This window comes from Schistocerca piceifrons, chromosome 5 (assembly GCF_021461385.2).
Source record: "Schistocerca piceifrons isolate TAMUIC-IGC-003096 chromosome 5, iqSchPice1.1, whole genome shotgun sequence".
In the NCBI taxonomy this organism is placed as follows: domain Eukaryota; kingdom Metazoa; phylum Arthropoda; class Insecta; order Orthoptera; family Acrididae; genus Schistocerca; species Schistocerca piceifrons.
In genome coordinates this window covers 161,259,829-161,275,455 of record NC_060142.1, presented here as the reverse complement: position 1 = coordinate 161,275,455, position 15,627 = coordinate 161,259,829, and the positions used below count along the sequence as shown (strand labels likewise).

Sequence of the window (15,627 nt, the reverse complement as noted above, 5' to 3'; positions counted from 1 at the left end):
TTTGGAGAACTCTATTGAAGTGGAGCTCATCTATTAAGGAGCCCGCGTATAGAACATTAATGTGACCTATTCTTGAGAACTGCTCGAGAGTTTGCGATCCCCACCTGGTCGAAGAAAGGAACACATCGAAGGCGCTAGATTTTTTAACGATAGGTTCGAACAACACAGACGTATTACGGAGATAGTTCGGGAAATCAAATGGGAATCCCTGGAGGGATAGCGACGTTCTTGTCGCGAAACAGTATTGAGAAAATTTAGAGAAACGCCATTTGCGGTTTACTGCAGGACGATTCTACTGACACCAACGTAAATTTCACGTAAGGACCACGAAGAAAAGATGAGAGAAATTAGGGCTCGTAGGAGGCGTACAGATAGTCGTTTTTCCCTCGCACTATTTGCGAGTGAAATAGGAAAGGGGATGACTAGTTGTCGTACGAGGTACCTTCCACTGTGCACCGTTGTTGTTGTTGTTGTGGTCTTCAGTCCTGAGACTGGTTTGATGCAGCTCTCCATGCTACTCTATCCTGTGCAAGCTTCTTCATCTCCCAGTACCTACTGCAACCTACATCCTTCCGAATCTGCTTAGTGTATTCATCTCTTGGTCTCCCTCTACGATTTTTATCCTCCACGCTGCCCTCCAATACTAAATTGATGATCCCTTGATGCCTCAGAACATGTCCTACCAACCGATCCCTTCTTCTGGTCAAATTGTGCCACAAACTTCTCTTCTCCCCAATCCTATTCAATACTTCCTCATTAGTTATGTGATCTACCCATCTAATCTTCAGCATTCTTCTGTAGCACCACATTTCGAAAGCTTCTATTCTCTTCTTGTCCAAACTATTTATCGTCCATGTTTCACTTCCATACATGGCTACACTCCATACAAATACTTTCAGAAATGACTTCCTGACACTCAAATCTATACTCTATGTCAACAAATTTCTCTTCTTCAGAAACGCTTTCTTTGCCATTGCCAGTCTACATTTTATATCCTCTCTACTTCGACCATCATCAGTTATTTTGCTCCCCAAATAGCAAAACTCCGTTACTACTTTAAGTGTCTCATTTCCTAATCTAATTCCCTCAGCATCACCCGACTTAATTCGACTACATTCCATTATCCTCGTTTTGCTTTTGTTGATGTTCATCTTATACCCTCCTTTCAAGACACTGTCCATTCCGTTCAACTGCTCTTCCAAGTCCTTTGCTGTCTCTGACAAAATTACAATGTCATCGGCGAACCTCAAAGTTTTTATTTCTTCTCCATAGATTTTAATACCTACTCCGAACTTTTCTTTTGATTCCTTTACTGCCTGCTCAATATACAGATTGAACAACATCGGGGAGAGGCTACAACCCTGTCTCACTCCCTTCCCAACCACTGCTTCCCTTTCATGCCCCTCTACTCTTATAACTGCCATCTGGTTTCTGTACAAATTGTAAATAGCCTTTCGCTCCCTGTATTTTACCCCTGTCACCTTTAGAATTTGAAAGAGAGTATTCCAGTCAACATTGTCAAAAGCTTTCTCTAAGTCTACAAATGCTAGAAACGTAGGTTTGCCTTTCCTTAATCTTTCTTCTAAGATAAGTCGTAAGGTCAGTATTGCCTCACGTGTCCCAGTATTTCTACGGAATCCAAACTGATCTTCCCCGAGGTCAGCTTCTACTAGTTTTTCCATTCGTCTGTAAAGAATTCGTGTTAGTATTTTGCAGCTGTGGCTTATTAAACCGATTGTTCGGTAATTTTCACATCTGTCAACACCTGCTTTCTTTGGGATTGGAATTATTATATTCTTCTTGCCTGTTTCATACATCTTGCTCACCAGATGGTAGAGTTTTGTCAGGACTGGCTCTCCCAAGGCCGTCAGTAGTTCCAATGGAATGTTGTCTACTCCGGGGGCCTTGTTTCGACTCAGGTCTTTCAGTGCTCTGTCAAACTCTTCACGCAGTATCGTATCTCCCATTTCATCTTCATCTACATCCTCTTCCATTTCTATAATATTGTCCGCAAGTACATCGCCCTGTGCACCGTATTATGAGGTAATTACAAGGGTCAGAAAGCCACTGGAACAATTATTCTCTGTGTGTTCCAGTATGAATGGAACGGGGAGAGGTCTAATCGCCGATACACTGGGAAGTACACTCTGCCATGCACTTCGCTATGGTTTGCAATATATGGATGTAGATGTAGATACCTCTAGGAGTACATGAACTGTAACTAGACGTCACGGTTTCAGCTGCGGGAATTTTAAACTGTTGGTAAATGCTGGGATGGACAGAAAACATATACCGTTCATAAGGGAACGGACTGTAGACGAAGCCGTAATTACAAACGTGTTGAATACAAAACAAAAGTGGCATGGACTTGTAGCCAGGCGAAAGAATGAAAAGTAGAGCTGGGCAATCTTATGATGGGTTACAAGAGATGAGAAAATGAGACGTCACCTCAATGGCAGTTGGGTGGGTGACACAAGAAAACACGTGGGTACAAAGTGGATACGTATAGTTGAAGACAGTAGTGCATCGAGAATTCTATAGAAGTCCAGTTTCCTGTAGTCTACATCAAATTACTGATAATGATAATGACGATCCCGTCGTTAATTAAAGAGGTCTAACATTGTTATATTAGGTGTCTCGAACTTGGTCTGAGGCCACTAAAAGAATGCAACAGTAAATTACACTGAAGAGTCAAAGAAACTGATACATCTGCCTATATCGTGTTGGGCCCCCGCGAGCGTAATGAAATGCTGCAACACGACGTTGCATGGACTCGACTAATGTCTGAAGCAGTGATGGAGGGAATTGATGCCATGAATCCTGCACGACTGTCCATAAATCCGTAAGAGTACGAGGGGGTGGAGATCTCTTCTGAACAGCACGTTGCAAGACATCCCAGATCAATAATGTTCATGTCTGGGGAGTTTGGTGGCCAGTGGAAATGTTTAATCTCAGAAGAGTGTTCCTGGAGCTACTCTGTAGCAATTCTGGACGTGTGGGATGTCACATTGTCCCGCTGATTTGCCCAATGCACAATGGACATGAATGGATGCAGGTGATCAGACGGGATGCATACGTACGAGTCACCTGTCAGAGTTGTATCTAGACGTATCAGGGGTCACATATCACTCCAACTGCACACGCCCTACACCATTACAGTCTCCTGCTAACATGCAGGGTCCATGGATGCACGAGGTTGTCTCCATACCCGACACGTCCATCAGCTGGATGTGATGTTTAGCGGACTCCAGACATTCAAGGTACATTCGTGAAATGGGCGTACGGGAAAATCCCCACTTCATCGCTTCCTCGGAGATGCTGCGTCCCATCGCTCATGCGCCGACTATAACACCACGTTCAAACTCACTTAAATCTTGATAACCTGCAATTGTACCAGCAGTAACCGATCTAACAACTGCACCAGACACTTGTCTTACCGCAGCGCCGTATTCTGCCTGATAAGAAACCTTTGTACTTGAATACGCATGCCTATACCAGTTTCTCTGGCGCTTCAATGTAATTGATGCTTGTGGTAAATCGACGAAACAGTGGAAAATTTTGTTACACTGTTACTGTTGGTACGTGTGTTTCTTCGATTTGTTTAAACGTTAAAATAAATAGACCGGGTAGTTCTTTGTTGGTAGCGGTCACACGTTTCATAGAAATAGACACAAAGTAATAAAATGCACTTATAAAACATTATTATTGAAAGTCATGGATGGTAACATCATACAATCTGAGTTGGAAAAAGGGGCGAGGGGACGGGGATTCCGCAACAGCACCCAAGGCCGTTTATTGCTAAGACTTTAATCGTAGCCTATAACCACTACTATCGGCGCGATCGAGAATTCCTCTGTGGAAATTGTTCACACAGTTGATGGTATCGTCATAGAAAACCACTGAGGTTCTTGAGATCACTCCCATCTTATTTGAATGTGAGCCTAACACTCCAATTGAAATTGTACGTACTATGAAGCAGTTAGCACGTAGTGTCACGTATATCTTGATTGCGGAACTGCGACTGGAAACGTTGAAGCACAATCATGCAGGCGCCTGACGTCATGAGGTGATAGTAGCGAAAAGTAGACCCCCCCCCCCCAATTACAATTAACGTTAAAGTTGTGTGCTAAGGTGAAAACGCACCGCCCCGTGCGAGGATCCTTTTGTCGGTAGAAAAAGTGCTCGTACCCTACACATTACGATGACAAAAGTGCACGACCTATGCTTCTAAATAGTTCTACCGTCCGCTCTGTTGCACCAGATTTTGTCCCAAGTGTCTTATAGGTTTCCTGACTCGGAGTGAATATACTATCGTCAAGTGAATAGGCCATTCATGCTATAAATGAATATTATTTAGAATTATCAGAATTGTTTAGCTTCCCAATAGTGCCATTAATTATTCAGTGGTTAGATGTTTTGCTGTATCCAAGAGAATAGTGGATATGTATGAACACAATGTTATGCAAAAGAAATTATCTAAGCAAAATGGGAATAAACAGAAAATTTACTTATCCTTTGTAATTATCCAGTGCGATCACCATTGTTTAAGTTCAATGATAATTCGCCATATCCTTGACATCCATTTTTAATATTTATTCCCTGGTAATTGGTATTTTTAAAAATATTTTTTCCGAAAACATTTTTCGTTAGTGATTCCGTTTTATTTCGGAAAATTAAGCATCTGATTACATTCGCTCACCAAGAGGTCAGTCCGAGAACTTTTTCTCACCCTGAGCGTACTGACTACTTCACAAAAGCTGCATTTGCCGAAGTTGACAGGAAGTAAAAAAAAACAGATGCAATTTTCATCTGCAAAATGGTGTCCGCGGAACTTCAGTATAAGATATAAATATTTAAAAATATTTAACGTTACGAAACCAACTAGTTCATTCAGTTTACGAGTTTTTGAACATAACGCAGAAAAAATAGAATCTGATTACAATACACATTATTTTAAAGTTTACTTGGATTGGCAGAACCACAGCCATGCACGAAATTGCGATACCCCACGTCTCGATAGTAACGTATGGACATACGAGTACCCCTCCCACAAAATCCTGTACTGAATGGCCCGATAGCCCTGATAGTATCATAATTCTATAAAACTGTTTTACTGAGAAAATAAAAAGGTTCAAATTTCGACGAAACAAACTCAATGAGATCACTGACTGCGAATTACATCGGAAAATAAATTTTGATTTGTATGTATTACAAACGTGTCAATCTACCCTTGTATGTTGCCTGACACTCGGGGTCTGGAATGAGTTAGAGAAGAGTTGGAATTTACCATTTCTTCGATAACTAACGGGAAAAAGAGGGTTAGTGTTTAACGTCTCGTCGACAACTAGGTCATTAGGGACGGAGAACAAGCTCTGATTAGGAAAGACTGAGGAAGGAAATCGGGTGTGTCGTTTCAAAGGAACTATCCCGCTGTGGCAAAAGAGGAATTGGATCTTGTGGACCAAGTGTACTGGGCTAAAAGCAGAGTGTGGTGATTTTTAAACGTTGCATTTTGGGAAAGAAACTATTTGCTATTTTGACGACACGTAACGTTCTTAATTTTAGCTGCCAGCCGGCACTGATTTAAATCAACTGGGAAGCAAATGGCCCGGTTTCACATCCCAGTCTGGCACAAGTTTTCAGCTTTCCTCATTGATTTAAATCAATGCCCATTGGCAGCTAATGTCATTAATTCCTTTTTGTCTTGATTCACAGTTGCTGCAGGATGAAAATGTTGCCCGTTCTTTCCGACACTTCCGAAAGAACACACACTACACATATACTTAAACTTCTGTCCTCGTAACTGCTTCCTCTGTTTAATCATCGGGATGTTGATTTAGCCGAGAATTCATACCGTCTGTGTTCAGTTGCAATCGTCCCACGACGCCGCTCCTTCCAACTGACAGTAATAGCGATAACAGTAGTTGCGTTCGGCAGATTTCCGTCCTGCTCTTCTGCAACTTAGTTAATCCATGAAGGGGAAGACGTCTACAGTATGCTTGAACAGTGCTTAGTAAGATAGCGCAAGTATAAATAGCTTTTTCTGTCGAGATATAGCATAACGCTCGACAATGAAAATAGTGTAGTTTAGCAGACGTAATAGTAGATAACACAATTTGCAGAAATGCGCAGATACCATAACGTTCTGTAAAAACATTGAAATAATATGATGAAGTTGCAAAGAAGTTTCGTAGTAACGTGACATATGTACGGAATTGCATTCGATAAGCAGCAACTGTGTCACTGAAACAACATCCCTTCGTTCTTCCAGAGAGATCACGATGGGCATCTACTTCGACTCATGGCTCACGGAGCTGCTGGTGGTGCTCTCACTGCCGATAATCTACATCTACCTCAAGTTCGTCTTCATCCACTACCGCTTCTGGAAGAGCAGGGGCGTACCTTACGACGAGCCGACATTCCCTTTCGGAAGTCTGCGTGACAGCTTCTTTGGCAAGCTCTCGATGGGCTTGACCATCGCCAAAGTTTACAGGAAACACAAAGGTAAGCTTTCTGCACCTGCACTTCGCTATTCATCCTCTTCCCTCCTCAGAATTTTAAACTCTAAATCTCCCAGGCCTGGCATCATCTGCTATCTTCTCACTGCTTATATTCAAATGCTAATATTATTATTAGTAGTTGCAGCTTTGTTACTGTATGCAACTTTGTTAGAGTACGTAAAATGGTAGGTAAGCAGTGCATCAAGTCCGTCAGGCACCATGTCTTAACCAGGGACAAAATGAATTTCTGCTGTTATAAAGTGAGATTCATAAAAAACATAATAGATATATTAACTGTTGTCATAATTACACCCGCAGACTATCTGCTTTTTTAGGAAATCAGTGTCTGATGAGCAATGAAATGTATTGAGTGGGCACAGGGTGGGAAGACTTTTCAGAATGGTCGAGAAGTGTGAGCAGCTAGGTCACTTTTTTTTTTTCATCACGCTTCTGAGTCGTTCTCACTGCACGAATTTCTCCCTGCGCCACCCTCTTTATCTCATAATAGCCCTTGCACTTAACGTACTCAATTATTTGTTGGATATAGTCCAAATCCTGTATTCCCATACAGTTTTTACCCTCGACAGCTCACGCAAGTACGACGGACATATGTCGTGCCATCCCGTCCCTTTTTGTTCCACATTTTCCTCTCCTCGGCCTTTCTGAAGAGAATCTCCTCATTTCATACCCTATCAATCCACCATTTTCAACATTTTTCTGCTGCACTCCATTTCATACTCTTTGATTCTTTTATTTTTCGGTTTCCTCACAGCCCATTATTCACGTCCATTTAATTCTGTAATCCAAACATACATTATCAAAAATTTCTTCCTCAAATTAAGGACGATGTTTGATACAAGTAACCTTCTTTTGGACAGGAATGCCATCTATTCCTGTGCTAGTCTGTTTTTATGTGCTCCTTCCTATATCCATCATGTGTTATTTTGCTTCAAACGTAATGGAACTCCCTCCCTCACTTCGACCAGTCCGTGGCCCCCAACTTTGGTAAGTTGATCGGTAAGCTCAGTCCCATTATTCCTCGTTACTTTCATTTTGCGTCACTTTACTCTCAGTCCATATTCTGCACTCATTAGACCAGAGGTGTCCAACCCGCGGCCCGTGGGCCATATGCTGCCTAAGACAAGTATCAATGCTGCCCAAGAAATGAGCATCTATCACAAGACTGCGGAAAAAATAAATTCCATAAAATTCTATTTAATAATTTATGATAAATTGGATATTTTCAATCTGAAACTCTTTCCAAGCGCTGCTATTCTCTCATTGGTCCACACCGGCTTTTTTTCTATTTTTCTTTCGCAGCAGTTATTGTCAGTGGTGTTGAGTACACTATGTGTGGCCCAAATATACTTCAAAATATACATTAAAGCTCGATGTTCTCTTCTACAGCATCGTTCATTAGGGTTCAATGAATTTTCCATCTCACGTATTTCTTGGTGCTGCAGTCTCTCTGGACTTGCTCTGACGTCACGACATCGGCTGCTGCGACCCACCAACGAATACTTCAAACAGAAGTTGCATAATCCCAGCCTGAGATGAATGTCTACAAAACATTAATGAAACACAAGTTCCCAGAATAACATCATATCACATGAAACAGTACAAGAATAGCGCTATACCTCCACACGTTTATCCATTCAGATACGTCATAAAGGGAACAAAAATTTTAGTGTGATAAAATCGCGCGTACGTTATCCCAAAGCGGCACATGCAAATTTCTATCTCTTTGGTTGTTATGGCCTTTCGTACCTTTTCATTTGAACACTCCTCATATAACCTTGTTTTGTATATTTTTTGCGAGGTAGTGAGGTTTAGTCTCTCCTTGTTTTTAAATCTCTACAAACGTCCTCTTCCATAATGGGATCAAATTCAGATAGCAATTATTTTTAAGAAATTACGGGTATTACATTTGAACAACCTATCCCTTATACCTTGAAAAGCCAGACCAGTTTTACCAAGAAATTTACGAATTGCTACGATTCTTAGAAGCTTCTCGTTCCCATAATTTGTTTCTTTGTTAATAATTCTTTGAACGGCTATGCCCGTACAATTTTAAAATTCACAACGGCTATGTCTGTAGTTTTACAAGCCTTAAATCTTCGGTTCATTCTTAGCTACGATTTTTGGGCCTGAATATGATTTTTTGAAATTTCATGCTCTTTCTAAGTTCTGCCGATGAACTTCCAACTTTTAGCATCGTCCTTTGAAATAAAACTATATACGCAGCCAAAATTTTTGCAACCCGAAATAGTAAACGTAGTTTATTTCAAAAAAGCACTAGACACTGCCATGAAACTTGCTCTCAATTGCTTAAAATTCGTTTACAATAATTTGCTCTTAAATGTCGACCAGTGTCACTGGTAGGAAACTGGTAATTATGCAATGGTTTAGCTGGACCTTGTCTCACTAAAAGACTTGTTTTGATGTCTCCTAAAATTCTTTATCACAGATGTGGAGCCGTACTCACAGTTCGTAGAACGCTTCCTGTGGGTGTCAAGTTGGTGTCAATTTTTTCATTGATTTCATCTGCTGATGAGAATCAGAGCGTAGCCAGTTCCAGTTGATTCAGAAGCATCGTAGTTTGCTTGTCATTGTCATCCGTTGATGATCCCGTATTTTCTTTTATGCCCATAATTGATGTTTTATATATTGTCTGTCTCCTCATTTGTTTTGGTATAACTTTGAATATAATTGTTGACGTATCAGCTTGCGTTTTGCCTTTCAGCTTCCTTTTCCAGCCTTCTTTGACTGCTATACATTATGGAAAAGGCATGCACGTAAATCAAATTAAGGAATGGAAACTGTAAAAAATAAAAATTTATCCTTGTTCTAAACAAGCTAGGACCATAATTACATGCCTTCAAAGTTAGATTTTGTTAATCGACATGAAAATATTTACGGCCTACAAAAAATACTTTTCATTGCTGTTAACATAAAAGTCTAGTGTTTTATACAAGTATTTTATAACAAGAAAATTTTCAGCAACTTATAGATAACTATTAAAAACAATTCTATAATTTTGATTGTCAGATTTCATTCAGTTCAGTTACTCAAATATATTATTGTAAAACACATTTTATCGAAACAATGAACATAGTATATGTCTTAACATTATTAACTGAAATAAATATTTTCATAAAACAAGAACATGAACAATCATACCTACACAAATTTGATATAACATTTTATTGATTCAATTAACAGCCTTTTTGAATAAATTAAATATTTATTTTATTTAAAAATGCTTCTATTGTTTCAATTCGATAATCGATTACGATAAACTAGTATCTCTCAAGCTAAACAACAGCTCAGTTATACACGTACCTATTTTTTTAAAAATCCGGCTAAGGGCGGGTAGGTCTCCTGGCCTGAGGGTTCCGCACCGAGAATGGCGCACAGCTTCCACTCGCTTTACCGCAAGCAAAATAACAATAAGCCTCACAACTGCGACAATGTTTTCTCTCAGCGAGCAGAGAAACTTCGCCACAACAGGGAGCGGCGAAGATCAGATGGACGCTTTCGATCGCGCAGCGGGAGGCGTCATCATAATAATGAAAATGTAGATAACCAATGAGTCGGGAACCACTCGCATGAGTACTGTTTACATTTTATGTTTGTATGCACTAATACTTTTCTGTAATTGGATCTTAAGACGTCGAAATTTTTGTCACATTTACAGCCAAAGTGGCGCCCCTAAATTTTGTCGCCCCGGACGAGTTTTGCCCGCTCCTTTATCATGTTAGAGTAGTCGTTGAAAGGTCATTTATTCGTTGTTCCTGAAGAGTACTGGCATAGCTTGATCGGATATAAAAAATATGAGACACTGTATTTGGGCTTGGCATGGTTGCATCGCTTGTCTACCACAACCGAAGGAGTAACATACACGATAATGTTGAGGTTTCTACCGTTAAAGACACCCATGGCTTTCCTAAGTGTTGTGGGAGTGTTGTGATCCTAGCGACTCAAAGATGGCGACAGTGCGGCGAGCTGACGCGGATAATTGTTCTATCGCCAGGTAGGATATTTTTTTTCGTTTTGAAGGCAACTTTTTGGTTCTTTCCGGTAAAGCCGTCTCTAATATAACGATGTTATTTTGATGCGAAGCGCATCCCTCGTACGCAACATTTCGATCGGTTTTTGTTAAATATTTGACAGAGAAAGACAACAGTGTACACAATACTGTTTGATTTGTTTTCATATATTAAAGGTGAACATGAAAATGCAATGAGAAGGGGAATGTATCAAGCAAAACAAAACAAAAATAATAATAATAATTTAGGAATAGCATCGATAAAATTTTGCACAGGATGTAGATGCCAAAAAGGAATATGAAAAAGTCTACCTCATTTCAAATGGACATTTCTTTGTCATTATAAGAGAACCTCTTTCCTTCGCCAACGTTAACCGTAGTCAAATGGTTCAAATGGCTCTAAGCACGATGGGACTTAACATCTGAGGTCATCAGTCACCTAGAACTCAGAGCTACTTAAACCTAACTAACCTAAGGACATCACACACATCCATGCCTGAGGCAGGATTAGAACCTGCGACCGTAGCAGCAGCGCGGTTCCAGACTGAAGCGCCTAGAACCGCTCGGCCACAGCGGCCGGCTAAGCGTAGTCCTCGGTAAATTATAAGGGGCATTCAATAATTAATGCAAAACGTTTATTTTCTCAGCCAATTTCGGTTGAAAAAAATGTGGAATTTATTGTGGACATCGTGGATTCTTCTTACTTCAGCCCGTGAAGTTTCACTAAGTTGCGACAGTTCACGACGCTATATGTAGCATTCGAAATAGTATGTAACGGAGGGTTCAAATGGCTCTGAGCACTATGGGACTTAACATCTGAGGTCATCAGTCCCCTAGAACTTAGAACTACTTAAACCTAACTAACCTAAGGACATTACACAAATCAATGCCCGAGGCAGGATTCGAACCTGCAACCGTAGCGGTCGCGCGATTCCAGACTGACGCGCCTAGAACCGCTCGGCCACATCGGCCGGCTGTAACGGAGGGGCCTTCCAGGTAGAGACAGTCGCTGAGTTTCTTTTCGCGGAAAACCAGAGTGTCACAAATATTCGTAGGCCGTTGCAGAATATCTAAGGTGAACAAAAGCAGGGTGAGTCGTTGAGTGAGGCGTCTGTCATCGTCACAACAAGGCTGCGCAAACCTGTCCGACCTCTCGCGTGGCGGCCGACCGCAGTCAGCTGTAACACCCTGCAATGCTGGAACGTGCGGACACTCTAATTCGAGGTGACCGACGATCACAATCAAACACCTCGCTGCTCTGCTATAGTTGGAGTCACGAACGATGGCGGTCGAGTTTAGGCTTGTTCTGCAGACCTACGTCACTCACTCTCCGACAGCCAATGAGCGTCCAGTAGTGCTCTGAGCGGTCTGTTCTGAATGCCGTAGCTAATGCGAGCATTAAACGTGTTCGTATCGAGTTGTTTAGTGAATTTTTATTCCATTTGTTGCGACTTGTTATTGCTGGTGGTGGTGGTAAGTGATACATTCCGCATAAGCAAGGGAGAGACATAATTTGCAGGATATACACTTTCTTCCAGCGGAAAGCACGCGCATGCGCTTAATGCAGCTGTCGCTTGGAATAGTTAACAATGCAATCCTCGTCCGTGCTTGGACATGCGCGAACCACCATCGCTCCTGGGTCGGACTATAAATGCCTCTGTTGATAGTGCTGTCACACTTGTTCACCAGTTGGGATACTCAAAGGCCCACTGGGTTCCTCGCCAAGACCAACGAAGGACGATCTGTGCGGAACTGCTTGGGTGTTAGAAGGCCGATCATGACAAATTTTCGTCGTACATCGTCACGGCCGATGAAAAATGGGTTCATCACTTCGAAACAAAACGGCAATCCTTGGGACGGCACACTCTTCTCCTCCAAAGAAAAAGTTCAAAGCCGCACCCTCAGCCGGTGAAGTCATGGGGATAGTCTTTGGGGCTTTCTACGGGTTATTCTGCTTGATATTCTCCCTCACGGCGCAACGATCAACTCTTAAGTTTATTGTGCTACCCTCAGGAAATTTAAGAAGCAAGTGCAGCGTGTTCGTCGCCACAAAAAATATAAAAGAACTTCTCCCTGTACATGGCAACGCAAGGCCTCACACCATTCTGGACACTGGAAAAGAGCTCACAAAACTTCACTGGGCTGTTCTTCCTCATCCACCCTATAGCCCGGATTTCACACCTTCCGACTTCCAACTGTTTGGCCTAATGAAGGAAGCACTCCGTGTGGAGCAGGATGGGGAGGTTACTGATGCAGCAAGACGTTGGCTCCGACGCCGACCAGTAGGGTGGTACCATGTGGGCATATGGCCCGTCCCAGTAAGGTGGCGTAAGGCAATCGCATTGAAGGGAGATTATGTTGAAAAATGGGGTTTTGTAGAGAAAAAAAGTATTCCGTCGTCAGGCAACAAGTGGCCCATCGGGACCATCCGACCGCCGTGTCATCCTCAGCTGACGATGCGGATAGTAGGGGCGTGTGGTCAGCACAGCGCTCTCCTGGTCGTTAGGATGGTTTTCTGAGACCGGAGCCGCTACTATTCGGTCGAGTAGCTCCTCAATTGGCACCCCTGAAAATGGCAACAGCCCATGGCGGCCCGGATGGTCACCCAGCCAAGTGCCAGCCACGTCCGACAGCGCTTAACTTCGGTGATCTGACGGGAACCGGTGTATCCACTGCGACAAGGAGGTTGCCTCTGTAGAGAAAAGAGTGGGGAATAATATTGTGTATTGGAATCCAGGATAAAACCAACTTGCTTTCACAAAACAAGAATTTGTTGCATTAGTTGCTGAACGCCCCTCATACACAGAGGGGGTAGTGCTCACTAGTATGGTGCACCGCTGACAGAGAGGCAGAACTCGTCGCTGTCCTGTCAACTTCGCGGAAATCCAACTCGGTGGGCCAGGAGCCGCACAGTACACGAGACACCTTGAGGTTGGCATTCAACGTGGCCACATGTAGCGGAATGGGGAAAGACTGGTAGACAGAGAACGACAAAACACACCAACTTCTTGAGTGGCTATCTGGACAAGAATTAGTTGATTCCCATACGTCACTTTCTACAATATATCGTAATGATGTGGAATGATTCATTTTACGGAATATTATGTGACTGCGTGTTAGTCGTTTATGGATTGGTCGCATAATGTTTGCACTAAACTGTCTTCCGAGGAATAGCAACACTTTGCGTTGATTGTCTTCTATTCATGATTGTTGCTAGCGTAAGGGTATTCTTGGCCATTTTCCTTCTTCTCATTGCGTTCATTGTAACAAATTTAGTTTAATATACGTTCTTTGCTACAGATAAGTACGATGAAGAGCCAAAGAAACTGGTACACTTGGCTAATATCGTACAGGGTCCCCGTGAGAGCGCAAAACTGCCGCAACACGACGTGACATGGACTCGACTAATGCCTGAAGTACTGATGGAGAGAACTGACGCCAAGAATAGTGCAGGGCTGTCCATAAATCCGTAAGAGTACGAGGGGGTGGAGATCTCTTCTGAACAGCACTTTGCAAGGCGTCCTAGATATGCTCAATAATGTTCATGTCTGAGGAGTCTGGTGGCCAGCGGAAGTGATTAAACTCAGAAGAGTGTTCCTAGAGCCACTCTGTAGCAGTTCTGGACGTGTGCGGTATCGCATTGTCCTGCTGGAATTGTCGAAATCCGTCGGACTACACAGTGGACATGACTGGACGCAGGTGACCAGACAGGATGCTTACGTACGTGTCACCCGTCAAGGTCGAATCTAGAAGTATCAGGGGCCCAATATCACACCCCATACCATTATAGAGCCTCCACCAGCTTGAACAGCACCCCGCTGACATGCAGGGTCCATGGATTCATGGGGTTGTCCCCATACCCGCACACGTCCATCCGCTCGATACAATTTGAAACGAGACTCGTCCGACAAGGCAAAGTGTTTCCAGTCATCAACAGTCCAATGTCGGTGTTGACGGGCCCAGGCGAGGCGTAAGGCTGTGTTTCATCCTGATATAAAGGGTACACGACTAGGCCTTCGGCCCCTAAATCTCATATCGATAATGTTTCGTTGAGTGGTTGGCGCGCTGACACTTGTTGACAGCCCAGCATTGAAATCTGCAGCAATTTTCGGAAGGGTTGCACTTCTATCAAGTTGAACGATTCTCTTCAGTCGTCATTGGCCCCGTTCTTGCAAGATATTTTTCGGCCGCAACGATGTCGGAGATTGGATATTTTAGGGAATTTCTGATATTGGCGGTTGTTGTTGTTGTAGTCTTCAGTCCAGAGACTGGTTTGATGCAGCTCTCCATGCTACTCTATCCCGTGCAAGCTTCTTCTTCTCCCAGTACCTACTGCAACCTACATTCTTCTGAAGCTGTTTAGTATATTCATCTCTTGGTCTCCCTCTACGATTTTTATCCTCCACGCTGCCCTCCAAAACTAAATTGGTGATCCCTTGATGGCTCAGAATATGCCCTACCATCCGATTCCTTCTTCTAGTCAAGTTGCACCACAAATTTCTCTTCTATCCAATTCTATTCAATATCTCCTCAATAGTTATGTGATCTACCCACCTGATCTTCAGCATTCTTCTGTAGCACCACATTTCGAAAGCTTCTATTCTCTTCTTGTCTAAGCTATTTATCGTCCACGTTTCACTTCCATACGTGGCTACACTCCATACAAATACTTTCAGAAACGACTTCCTGAGATTTAAATCTATACTCGATGTTAACAAATTTTTCTTCTTCAGAAACGCTTTCCTTGCCATTGCCAGTCAACATTTTATATCCTCTCACTTCGACCATCATCAGTTATTTTGCTACTCAAATAGCAAAACTCCTTTACTACTTTAAGTGTCTCATTTCCTAATCTAATTCCCTCAGCATCACCCGACTTAATTCGACTACATTCCATTATCCTCGTTTTTCTTTTTTTGATGTTCATCTTATATCCTTCTTTCAAGACACTGTCCATTCCGTTGAACTGCTCTTCCAAGTCCTTTGCTGTCTCTGACAGAATTACAATGTCATCGGCGAACCTCAAAGTTTTTATTGCTTCTCCATGGATTTCAATTCCTCCTCCGAATTTTTCTTTCG

The 15,627-nt window shown here is 42.4% G+C and overlaps 1 protein-coding gene across 1 annotated transcript in view; it reads left to right on the top strand.

Annotated features, from left to right (window-relative positions):
• The first annotated feature begins 6,281 nt into the window (after positions 1–6,281).
• The window catches only part of LOC124798832 (cytochrome P450 6k1-like), a 52,604-nt gene continuing 43,258 nt past the window's right edge, over positions 6,282–15,627 (top strand). The window contains exon 1 of the mRNA XM_047262362.1: positions 6,282–6,504. Within this exon, the coding sequence (XP_047118318.1) occupies positions 6,282–6,504 (223 nt within the window). The remainder of the gene's footprint in view (positions 6,505–15,627) is intronic.